At 45.5% G+C, this 12666-nt stretch overlaps 1 protein-coding gene across 4 annotated transcripts in view; it reads left to right on the top strand.

The window, feature by feature from the left end:
* The first annotated feature begins 1276 nt into the window (after nt 1–1276).
* The window catches only part of NT5DC3 (5'-nucleotidase domain containing 3), a 32044-nt gene continuing 20654 nt past the window's right edge, over nt 1277–12666 (top strand). Inside the window, exons 1-2 of one of the 4 annotated variants that reach the window (XM_073323697.2) lie at nt 1852–1938; nt 9281–9452. Coding sequence is in view for 2 of the 4 variants with exons in the window: in XM_073323688.2 (XP_073179789.1) it covers nt 1734–1938 (205 nt within the window). In the remaining 2 variants the exon portion in view is untranslated. Of the gene's footprint in view, nt 1939–2551; nt 2645–9280; nt 9453–12666 lie in introns of all 4 variants that reach the window. The other 3 variants (XM_073323706.2, XM_073323688.2, XM_073323680.2) reach the window with 3 other exon arrangements.

The following is a 12666-nucleotide window of genomic DNA, read 5'->3' as shown; positions in this document are numbered from 1 at the left end:
CTCAGAACTGCAGAGCAGACTGCCCAAGTGGTTTAAAGAGTATTTGAAGTAGCTTCAGCTGGATGGGGTGGGGAGGAGCAGGAGGAATGGACAGATGCATCCTCTTAAAAGCAGGGGTAATGTAATAAGTTAGCAGATAGTACTTCAGTGCACGTAGCCAAGTGCTGGAGGATCAATGGCCTAGAGGGGCAAGATGTGGGAGGATTCCAGGACAGTTAGGAGAAGTCGGGGGTGTACGTGAGAGTGCCATCTTGGCAGGAATGTGGGCATGGGGGCCTTGTTGGAAAGGAAGGACTGTGTTTCCCTAGATGTAGCTGTATGTGAACATGGGAAACAGGACGTGTGATTGGCACTGCTAGACTGGGCCTGAATGGTGTGCACTTATACTTGTGTATGTCCTGATGGAAGGGGAATGCTGAGTAGCCGAGAAGCAACATACTCCACCACACGAGAGATCCAGATTGAGCAGCCCCGGAGTTGCTACAGCAACTGGCTAGCACATCTCAGTTTTATGTGCACCACTAGTGGGATTAGGTTTTGTGCCCCTCTGGAGGTGGGGGAAGGAATTAGTCCAGGGTTATTTTACTGTTTTACTGTAGCTGCTGAATTCCCTTAAGTCTCCCATCCCCTTTCAGCTCATTGGTCTGTACCCATATCCTACCCTGATATTCTTTTATAGAGAGAGATAAGATGGGTGAGGTAGTGTCTTTTATTGGACCAACTTCTGTTGGTGAGAGAGACAAGCTTTTGGGCCACACGGGTCAGAAAGTCCTGAAGAAGAGCTCTGCATAGCTCAAAACTTATCTTTCTCACCAACAGATGTTGGTCTAATAAAAGCTATTACCTCACCCACCTTGTCTCTCTAGTATCCTTCGATGGACACAGCTACAACTACACAGTGTGCGTTCTTTTATCGAAAGGGCCTCTGAACTCCACTGTGTGCAGCTGGATTTTTGAGTCTGGGCTTCCAGACCAAGGTAACCAAATGGGAGTGGGGTGGTCTATGCCTGACCTGAAGAAAAACAGGTGCAGGCCTGACACCTTAGGATAGTGTTTCTCAACCTTTTTGTGCTGGTACACCGTTGGACTTAAAAAAAAAAAAATCGCGATCCCCAAAGAAAACATTGGCAAACCTCTGCCTTAAGCTCCGGGCTCCCACAACCCTCTGGGGCTTGGAGCTTCCGCTTAAGATCGTCGTGACCGCCAGGTGGTGAAGTACTGCTTGAGGACATCTACCACTACACATCCCTGGCTTCTGGTTATGCAAAGCATTCTCTTTGCTCAGCTAGTTTTGGGACCGCCCTGCTTGTCTCTGGAGTCTGGCCCATTGCACGGGACGGGGCTGCCCGGGGATTGCCTTCACCCAACTCTCCTGAAGGGCTTGGAGACACCTGAAGCCAAACCACCTGTGGATCAAGTGCCAACCTAAGCGAAGACAGCAGCAACGCGAGCCCTCTTCGGCAGCGGCCTTCCCTCGCTCCCCGCGCCCTTGGCCCGTCCCACTTCCCCTCAGTCGCTGGCGGCGCGACACGTGCATCTCCTGGGGCAGGGTTGCACCAGCAGCGGCCAGCCCTCTCGCCCGCTGACCCCGGCCCCCATGAGAGTCGGCGCGGGAAGGGCGGGGCCCGAGGAAGTGACTTCAGCGGGCCGCGGCTGCAGCGGGGCGAGAGGCTGGTGGCGGCGAGCTCCGGCGGCAGCGCCGAGGGGTCGCTCGCAGCGCGGCAGCACCGGCCATGGCGGCGGCGCGTTCCCTGCTGGGCGCAAGGCGGATGCGGGGTGCGGGTCGCGCTGCCGCCGGGCTCTGCGGCTGCGGCGCCTTCAGAGCGAGCCACCACTGCACGGCGGCCCCCCAGCAGCAGCCGCCGCCCCCTGCGCCCACCCGGGACATGAAGAGCTACCTGTGGGCGCGCTACAAGGAGGCCAAGAGAGTGACCAAGGGTGAGTCCCGCGCAGAGCCCCCGGGAGCGGGGCTTCCGCCAGCATCAGTGTCATGCTGGGGCCAGGGGGCACCCCCCCTTCTCGGGCACGTGGGCAGCAGCTGCCGCAGGGCACCGCTCTGCCCCCCCCCCCCCCCCGCTGCCCTGCCGACGGGCCAGGCGGCTCTGGGTGATGCAGGTGCCCTTCAGTTATAGCCTCTTGCCAAAGTACATCCCAGGCTCTGGAGTGCACAGCGGTAGCCAGAGGGGGGGCTTCACTCACCTGGGTAGTGCACCCCACCACCACGAATGCCCTTGGGGAGCAGGGAGGACCTTGAGTCCTTAAACAAAAGCTCTCCCCAAACCTCCCCATTCAGCAAACTGTCTGGAGCTTGGTGCCAACCTGGAAAGGGTGAAGGAAAGGCCTGACCTGCCCCCTGCTAGGATTTGGACTTGTGGTTGCAGGGAGCCTGGGTCAGTGGTAGCGCAGCCTTATCTCATAAAGCTAGCTGCTTCAGGAGTTGCTTTAGGGGTGCCAGTTGTGAAGTGGATGCTTCCACAATGGGAAATAGAATGAGTCAGTTACAGGCCAAAACATGTCCCTCAAAATAAAATTTGTGCTTTATCCTTCCTAGAGATACCAGCGCTAGGTGGTATTATGTTTGCTGTATAAGACAGAAGGAAAATAAAGTTTCCACAAGATCGTGGGTTTAGGTGGCAAATTGAAGGTAAACTGAGTCCACGCTGAGCTTTTCTATCAAGCATCCCTATTAAAAATGCATTTTGTTTTTATCAATTTGGTGAAGCTGCTTTTTGTGTCTTTGTAGTTGCCAAATGGGGCCTTACACCATGGTGATTGTAACTAGTTGCAGATGGCTAAAATATGAATCTGCATGGTGAGGTGACTGAAGTCTGTTATGCAGCTCTTCAAATACAGTATTTTTAGTACGACTATGATTTATGTGGTTCTTTGTCTTCATGAAAACTGCAGTAACCTCTTTTCACAATCATCTGTTAAATTATGGATGACTTCACTCGTATCAGAGATAAGAGACTACATTAAAACTGTAAGAGTGTCTGAAGACTTGAACTATCAACAAATGTTGGAATCATATGATTGGGGCAGCATCCATATTTTTCAGACCACAAATATGGAAGTAACAGTGAACCATTCTAATTAAAACTTTGAACTAGAAGCTATTAACTTTAAATATTTAAAACTATTTTGAAAGAAAATGTTTTACTGTGGTGTAGCTCAGAACTTTTTCAAATTAAACAAATAAGAAAAGCAAGGAGTTAATTTAATGTGTGTGTATGTGATCTTTTTGTTTGAGGCTCCTTTTGCAAAGGGGTCATGTTCCAAAAGTGTAAAGTGAAGTGACCTTTTAGTTGGTTCTATTTTGGCTACAAGTCCAATTAATTAATTACTATTTAACCCCAAGACTGCTGCAGAGGAATGTCCCCACTTCTGGTAAATAACTCTGAGGTACTGAAGGAAGGAATCAAAAGCTGATAAGTAGGCTTGTGCGGAGTAACTTCAGGCAGTTTTCTGAAAATGGGAGAACAAGGCTTTGTTGGGTCAGTCACTAAGAGCAGGGGTTCTCACAACAAAATTTTTGATGGCCCCAGAGTGTGGCCACCAACTTTTGCTCTGACAATTTCCCCTAAAATACTTAATTAGCTGTTGGAAAAACAAGTAAATACGCACATAAACACATCCGAGCACCGACCTGTCTCTCTGTCCCTGCCTTCCACTGCCTTCAGTGAAAGCCTGCCCCAGGGAAGATGGGTCTGGAACTCACTGGCTGCTGGTGGAGTCCCAGGCTCACTGTGCCCTGACTGTAGGGGAGCTGCCCAAGGGAGCGCACCAGTGACTGAATGCTGCAGCTAGCTCCACTGACAAGAGCTGCCTCAGGCATTGCACACGCTGGTCCCACGTGTCTCCAGAGGTGCTGCCTAGAGCATCCAAGGAGGCTGTGCAGTGCAGGGCGCCCATCCCTGCTGGCAGCACCAGCGCAAACATTAAGGCGGTGCATCTTGCTGCCTTTGGTAACAAGTATTCAGGAGCAACAGCTGGGTACTGCAGAGCTGCTGCTTGCTGCAAGGGGAGACTGAGGGTAAGGCTCTCGGAGCCAGAGTCAGCTGAGTTGGGCTTTTAGGGCTCAGGTTGCAGGGCTATAAAATTGCAGTGTAGATGTTTGGGCCTTGGCTCTGACCCCATATGAAGTCTCCGAGCCCCAGCCTGAGCCGGAACACCTACACTGCAGTTTTATACTCTGCAAGCTTGAGTCACCTGACCCAGGCTAGTCACGGCTTTGCTGTGGGTTTTTTATTGCACTGTAGGCCTACCCTTAGCCTCTCTGTGCCTCAGTTCCCCATCTGTAAAATGGGGATAATACTGTTCCTCAGCACTGTGTCAGGTAGGGAAATGCATTAAAGATTGTGAAGCTCTTTGAGATCTACTGATGAAAAGCCCTATATAAAAGCTAAGTATTTTTATTATTTAACAGCCTGGCTAAGTTGCTAGTTGAGAATTTGAAGGTCCAGTAACTTCAATGACCCAGGTATATTATCATTACAGAAAAGCATGCTCTCTGAAGTGTCTTACGATTATAAAATGTTGGTAGTGACTGAAAGTTGTTACTATCGGATGGCTGTTTGGCCTGTGTGAAATTATTTTGGTGGGCTCGGTCCATTTCCCTCTGCCCTCATTATCATTGGGGGGGTGGAAGGGGGCGGGGGAGGTAGAGCATTACCAAGGTGCACATGTCTGCAGCTTCACTGGATAAGCCAAGGACTGAATGGGGTCTGACAACTGAAGTTGAGTTTGTTCCTCGGTATCCGGGTCCAGGCATATTGAGAGAAAGCTGTGAGGAAGCTTGCCCTGTGCTACCCATGGCATAATCATTCTGGATAATACTTCAGTCTCCCATCTTTCAGAAGTGCTAAAATCACACCCACAAATGTATCATTGCAGGCACTTTTGCCATATATGAGATAGTTCAAAGGATAATACAGAGTTTTTTTGGGTGGGGAAACGTAGAGGTCATGCAAACATACGTGCTGCATACTGTCTGGATCTTTTTTTCCTGCTCTTTTGGCACTCCTTATCCAGGTTGGTTGCAAATTCCGCCCAAAAATATTTTTAGAGGCATTGTCTGACAGTGCTGCTGAGGAGGTCTGGCCTACGTTAGGGGAATGAGGTCTGTAAAACTTAGATGGGAATATAGAGGCAGAGGAAAAGTATTTTCAGGATCACTTGGAGATTGAGGTTGTTTGTTATAGGCTATCTGACATTTCGTTTTTATTTCATTGTTCAGTCAGGACTGATTAGTCATCTTACGTTAAGTCATTTTGGCCTAAGTAGTATGTGGCTTGAGGTATGTCAGCCAGACAAAGTAGTTAATATCTAAAACCTGTTTATAGTAGCTCGGTTTACAGCTTTCAGGCAACCATGAAATATCTATAAAATGAACTCTGGGCAAAAACACTGAGGAAAAACAGAAATAACTGTGACACGTTGAATGCACAGTTGCTGAATGCACCGTTGCTGAGAGAAAGAGGTCTTTTCACACTCTGGGGCTAGGAAATTGGGGGTTAATGGCACAATATCAATGTTTACTTCATTGTTGTTTGGGAAGAATAATTATCTGTTACCTTTACCTTCCTGAGTTGGAATTAAATGGTGCAAGTGTTAGCTGTTACCACTCAAGATAGAGATCTTGGAGTCATTGTGGATAGTTCCCTGAAAACAACCACTCAATGTACAGCGGCAGTCAAAAAAGCGAACGGAATGTTGGAAATCATTAAGAAAAGGATAGATAATAAGACAGAAAATATCATATTGCCTCTATCTAAATCCATGGTACGCCCACATCTTGAATACTGCGTGCATATGTGGTTACCCCATCTCAAAAAAGATATATTGGTATTGGAAAAGGTTCAGAAAAGGGTAACAAAAATGATTAGGGGTATGGAATTGCTTCCATATGAAGAAAGATGAATAAGACTGGGACTTTTCAGCTTGGAAAAGAGTTGACTAAGGGGGCGGGGATATGATAGAGGTCTATAAAATCTTGATGGGCGTGGGGAAAGTAGATAAGGAAGTGTTATTTACTCCTTCTCATAACACAAGAACTAGGGGCCACCAAATGAAATTAATAGGCAGTAGGTTTAAAACAAACAAAAGGAAATTTTTTTTCATACCACACAGTCAACCTGTGGAACTCCTTGCCAAACAATGTTGTGAAGGCCAAGATTATAACAGGGTTCAAAAAAGAACTAGATAAATTCATGGAGGATGGGTCCATCAATGGCTATTAGCCAGGATGGGCAGGGATGGTGTCCCTAGCCTCCGTCTGCCAGAAGCTGGGAATGGGCGACGGGATGGATCACTAGATGATTACCTGTTCTGTTCATTCCCTCTTGGGCACCTGGCATTGGCTACTGTCGGAAGACAGGATACTGGGCTGGATGGACCTTTGATCTGACCCAGTATGGCTGTTCTAATGTTCTTATGTAAGTGTACTGTTAAAAGGGTAAATAAACAGTCATTTCTGAAGCCCAATATGGATTTCAGACCGTGGGCCATTTCATGTGTTGCTTTATCTATGCTACACTTGATTAACCCTGTATGATTTTTCTGCTGAATCTTTTGTGCTTCTATGCATACCTGATGTGCTTGAAACCAAATTTAAAACAGTTAATGTACAGCAGAAGAACTAGTAATGGTGAGGAAAGAAGTGCAGACTAAAAGGAGAGGATACTGGTGGTAAAAGCAAAACAAAGTGAAAACATATTTATAGAGGTGTCAAAAATGCACGTATTGTGTCTGAAACAAGGATTTCTGTCAAGTATCCCGAAATAAATCTTTTTCTTCAAAAGTAGTAGCAGGAGTAAATGTGTGTGTATTTAATATTATGGGTAGTCAAACATCTTAATAAAAGTATAGACAGCATTTTTCTTTTTTCCAGGTTGAGATTTAACATAAGAATGGTCATACTGGGTCAGACCACTGGTCCAGCTAGCTCAGTATCCTGTCTTCCAACAGTGGCCAGTACCAGATGCTTCAGAGGGAATGAGTAGGACAGGGCAATTATCAAGTGATCCATCCCCTATTGTCCAGTCCCAGCTTCTGGCAGTTGGAATCTTAGGGACACCCAGAGCATGGGGTTGTGTTCCTGACCATTTTGGCTAATAGCCATTGATGGACCTATCCTCCACGAACTTATCTAATTCTTTTTTGAGCCCAGTTATACTTTTGGCCTTCACAACATGCCCTGGCAATGGGTTCCACTGGTTCAAGTACATAAAAAGTTGTTAAAAGAAGGAGAACAATTTTTCTCCCTCCTCAACCTCTGAGGATAGGACAAGATGCAATAGGCTTAAATTGCAGCAAGGGAGGTTTAGGTTGGACATTAGGAAAAACTTCCTGTCAGGGTGATTAAGCATTGGAATAAATTGCCTAGGGAGGTTTTGGAATCTCCATCACTGGAGATTTTTAAGAGCAGGTTAGACAAACACCTGTCAGGGATGGTCTAGATCAGTGCTCTCCAACATTTTTATGCACAAGATCACTTTTTGAACTTCAGCGCAGCCCAGGATCTACCCCACCCCTTCCCTGAGACCCCGCCCTGTTCACTCCATTCCCCTGCCCCCCCCCCCCCCCCCCCGGTCGCTCGCTCTCTTCCACCCTTGCTCACTTTCGCCATGCTGGGGCAGGAGGTTGGAGTGTTGAAGGGGGTGCGGCCTCTGGGCTGGGGCCGAGGGGTTCAGAGTGTGGGAGGGGGCTCTGGGCTGAGGCTGGGGCAAGGGGTTGGGGTGCAGGAGAGGGTGAGTGGTGCAAGCTCTGGGAGGAAGTTTGGGTGCAGGAGGGGGCTGTGGGCTGGGGCAGAGTGTTGGAGTGCAGGAGGGGGTGCAGGCTCTGGGAGGGGGCTCAGAACTGGGGAAGGGAGTTTGGGGAGCAGGAGGGGGCTTAGGGCTGGGGCAGGGGGTTGGGGTGTGGGCTCCTGCTGGGTGGTGCTTACAGTGGGCAGCTCCCAGTCGGCAGTGCAGCAGGGCTAAGGCATGCTCCCTACCTGCCCCAGCTCTGCGCCGCTCCCAGAAGCGGCCATCAGGTTCCTGCTCCCCCTGGGGGAGGAAGGATGCAGGGGGTCTCCATGCACTACCCCTCCCTGCAGGCATCGTCCCCGCAGCTCCCATTGGCCACAGTTCCCCTTTCCCAGCCAATGGGAGCTGCGGGGGCAGTACCTGCAGGCAGGAGCAGTGCGCAGAGACCTCCCCCAGGTGCTACAGGGACATGCTGGCAGATTCTGGGAGCAGTGCATGACCAGGGCAGGCAGGGAGCCTGCCTTAGCCTCACTGTGCCACTGGATTTTTAGTGGCCAGAGATTACATTTGACTGTCAGAGGCTCCAGAATGGACCACTTGTTTGCTATACTGGTTGGTGATTCCTGGTCTAGATAATACTTAGTCCTGCCATGAGTGCAGGGGACTGGACTAGATGACCTCTCGAGATCCCTTCCAGTTCTATGATTGTGTGTTGTTTGGAGAGGTACTTATGTTTGTTTTTAAACTTGCTACCTATTAAATTAATTGGATTTTGTGTTATGGGAAGGTGTAAATAACACTTTCCCATTTACTTTCTCTGCACCATTCATGATTTAATAGACTTCTATCATATCCCTCCTTAGTCATTTTTTTTTTAAGATGATCAATCCCAATCTTTTAAATCTCTCCTCATGTGAAGCTGTTCCATACCCTTAATAATTTTTGTTGACTTTTTCTGTACCTTTTCCAATTCTAATATATCTCTTTTTGAGAGGGGGTGATCGGAACTGCACACAGTATTCAAGGTATGGATGTACCATGGATTTGTATAATGGCATTATGATAGCTATTTTCTGTCTATTATCTAACCCTTTCCTAATTGTTCCTAACTTTAACTTTTTTGATGACCACTACACATTGAATAAATGTTTTCAGAGAACCATCCCTGATGACTCCCCCCTCCCCCCCCCCAAAAAAAAAAAGCTTTAAGACCCTAACACTTTGGAAAAAATAATCCAACAATATATACAATGTGTATTACTTATAAACATTGAATTTCATCTGTCATTTTGTTGCCTAGTCACCCAGTTTTGTGAGATCTTTGCAACTCTTTACAGTCAGCTTTGGACTTAACTGTTTTGAGTAATTTTGTATTGTCTGCAAACTTTGCCACTTCACTATTTACCCCTTTTTCCAGATCACCTACGAATATGTTGTACAGCACATAATCCAGTATGGATCCCCATATTTATCTCTTTCTGTTGTGAAAACTGGACTGTTTATTTCTACCTTCTGTTTTTGTATTTTTTAACCAGTTACTGATCCATGAGAGGACCTTCCCTGTTATCCCATGACTGCTTACTTTGCTTTAAGAGCCTTTGGTGTGGGACCTTGTCAAAGGCTTTCTGAAAGTCCAAGTACACTATATCCAATGAATCACCCTTGCCCACATGTTTCTTGACCCCCCTCAAGAATTCTAATAGATAGGTGAGACATGGTTTCTGTTTACAAAAGCTGTTTTGACTCTTCTCCAACATATCACATTCATATATTTGTCTGATAATTCTGTTCACTACTATAGTTTCAACCAATTTGCTTGATACTGAAGTTAGATTTACTGGCCTGGAAATGCCAGAATCACCTCTAGAACCTCTTAAAAAATCAGCCTTACATTAGCTATCCCCCAGTCATCTGGTGCAGAATCTGAGTTAAGCGACAGGTTATGCACCACAGTTAACAGTTCTGTAATTTCATAATTGAGTTCCTTCAGAACTCTTGGGTGAATACCATGTGGTCCTGATGACTTTAATTTATTATTTTTGTTCCAAAGCTGCTTCTATAGATACCTCTATCTGGGCCAGTTGCTCAGATTTGTCACCTAAAAAGAATGGCTCAGATGTGGGAATCTCCCTAATATCCTCTGCAGTGAAGACCAATGCAAAGAATTCACTGAGCTTCTCTGCAGTGTTCCTGTCTTCCTTGAGTGCTCCTTTAGTACCTTGATCGACTAGTGGCCCTGCTGATTGTTTGGCAGGTTTCCTGCTTCTGATGTGCCTACATTTTTTTTTTTTTGCTACTAGTTTGTATGTCTTTTTCTTGTTGCTTTTCAAATTCTTTGTTGGCCTGCCTGATTCTATTTGATTTCCCAGAGTTTATGCTCCTTTCTGTTTTCCTCAGTGGGATTTTTACTTGCAGTTTTTAAAGGATGCCTTTTTGCCTCTAACCGCCTCTTTTATTCCAATATTTAGCAATGGGGGCATGTTTTTGGTCCTTACTTTAAAAAATAAAAATTGGAGTATACATTTGAGCCTCTGTTATGGTGTTTTAAAATAGTTTCCATGCAGCTTGCAGGCATTTTACTCTTGTGACTGTTCCTTTTAATCTTTGTTTAACTAGCTTTCTTATTTTTGTGTGTGTGTCTCTCTCTCTTTTTTTTTTTTTTTTAAGTTAAAAGCTACTATGGTAGGTTTCGTTGGTATTTCCCCCCCCCATAAGGATGTTAAATTTAATTACATTATGGTTGGTATTACCAAGCGGTTCTGTTATATTCACCTCTTGGACCAGATCCTGTGTTCCCATGAGGACTAAATCAAGACTGGCCTCTCCCCTTTTGGGTTCCAGGAGTAGCTGCTTCGAGAAGCAGTCATTAATGGTGTCTAGAAATTTTATTATTGCATCCCATCCTAAAGTGACATATACCCAGTCAATATGGAAATAGTTGAAATCCCCTGTTATTCCTGGGTTTTCTGTTTTTGTAGCCTCTCTGGTCTCCCTGAGTGATTTCGCAAGCATTGTCTCAATGCTGGTCAAGTGATTGGTAGTATATTCCTACTGCTGTACTTCTATTATTATTATTGTAGCATGGAATTTCTTTCCATAGAGATTCTATGCTACAGTTTAATTCATTTAAGACTTTTTACTATATTTGACTTGCTACTTTCTTTCACAAATATTGCCACTCCCGCACCAGAGTGACTTGACACATTCCCTGTATATTTTGTATCGTATTACTGTGTCCTATTGAGTATCATTGTTCCGCCATATTAAAGTCTGCATATTAAAGTGAAATGGCTTAATAGCTTCCATCAACACTTATATTTGTAGAATCCTAGAAATATAGGGCTGGAAGAGACCTTGAGAAGTCATCAAGTCCATCCCCTTGTGCTGAGGCAGGACCAAATAAACCTTGACCATACCTGACAGGGATTTGCCTAACCTGTTCTTAAAAACCTCCAATCATAGGGATTCCACAACCTCCCTTGGAAGCCTATTCCGGTGCTTGGAAAAGAGGAGACTAAGGGGGGATATGATAGAGGTATATAAAATCATGAGTGGTGTGGAGAAAGTGAATAAGGAAAAGTTATTTACTTGTTCCCATAATATAAGAATTAGAGGCCACCAAATGAAATTAATGGGAAACATGTTTAAAACAAATAAAAGGAAGTTCTTCTTCACTCAGCGCACAGTCAACCTGTGGAACAACTTGCCTGAGGAGGTTGTGAAGGCTAGGACTGTAACAGGGTTTAAAAGAGAACTGGATAAATTCATGGAGGTTAAGTCCATTAATGGCTATTTGCCAGGATGGGTAAGGAATGGTGTCCCTAGCCTCTGTTTGTCAGAGAGTGGAGATGGTGGCAGGAGAGAGATCACTAGGTCATTACCTGTTAGGTTCACTCCCTCTGGGGCATTTGGCATTGGCCACTGTCGGCAGACAGGATACTGGGCTGGATGGACCTTTGGTCTGACCCAGTATGGCCTTTCTTATGTTCTTGTGCTTAACTTTTGTAGTTAGAAAGTTTCCCCCCTCAGCCCCTAATATCTAACCTAAATTTCCCTCACTGCATATTAAGTCCATTGCTTTTTGTCCTACCAGCAGTGGACACGGAGAACAATCCTCATTATAACAGCCCTTCACACATTTGAAGATTGTTATCAGGTCACCTCTCAGTTGTCTTTTCTCAAGACTAAATGTTCCCAGGTTTTTTTAACTTTTCCTCATAGATCAGTTAATCTAAACCTTTTGTCATTTTTTGTTGCTCTCCTCTGGACTCTCTAGTTTGTCCACATCTTTCCTAAAGTGTGTCACTCAGAACTGGAGATAGTACTCCAGCTGAGGCCTTGTCCGTGCTGAGTAGAGCAGGACAATTACCTCCCTTGTTTTACATATGACACTCTTGTTAATATACCCCAGAACGTTATTTGCCTTTTTGCACAGCTCTGTCATATTGCTGACTCTTATTCAATTTGTGATCCACTATAACCCCCCAGATCCTTTTCAGCAGTACTGAACCTAGCCAGTTATTCCCCATTTTGCAGTTGTGCATTTGGTATTTTTCTTCTTAAGTGAAATATTTTGCACTTATCTTTATTGAAATTAATCTTGTTGAATTCAGACCAATTCTCCATTTTGTCAGGGTCATTTTTAATTTTAATCCTGTTCTCTAGAGTGTTGTAACACTCCCTAGCTTGGTGTCATCTGCAAATTTTATAAGCATACTCTCCACTCCATTATTCAAATCATTAATGAAAAATATTGAATAGTACCAGACCCAGAACTGACCCCTGCAGGACTCTGCTAGATCTGCCCTCCCAGTTTGATAGTGAATCATTGATAACGACTTTTTGAATATGATCTTTTAAACAATTGTGCACCCACTTGATAGTAACTTCATCTATACTGCATTTCCCTAGTTTGCTTATG

The sequence above is a fragment of the Lepidochelys kempii genome, chromosome 1, assembly GCF_965140285.1.
Source record: "Lepidochelys kempii isolate rLepKem1 chromosome 1, rLepKem1.hap1, whole genome shotgun sequence".
In the NCBI taxonomy this organism is placed as follows: Eukaryota; Metazoa; Chordata; order Testudines; family Cheloniidae; genus Lepidochelys; species Lepidochelys kempii.
This window is presented reverse-complemented; position numbering and strand designations above follow the sequence as displayed.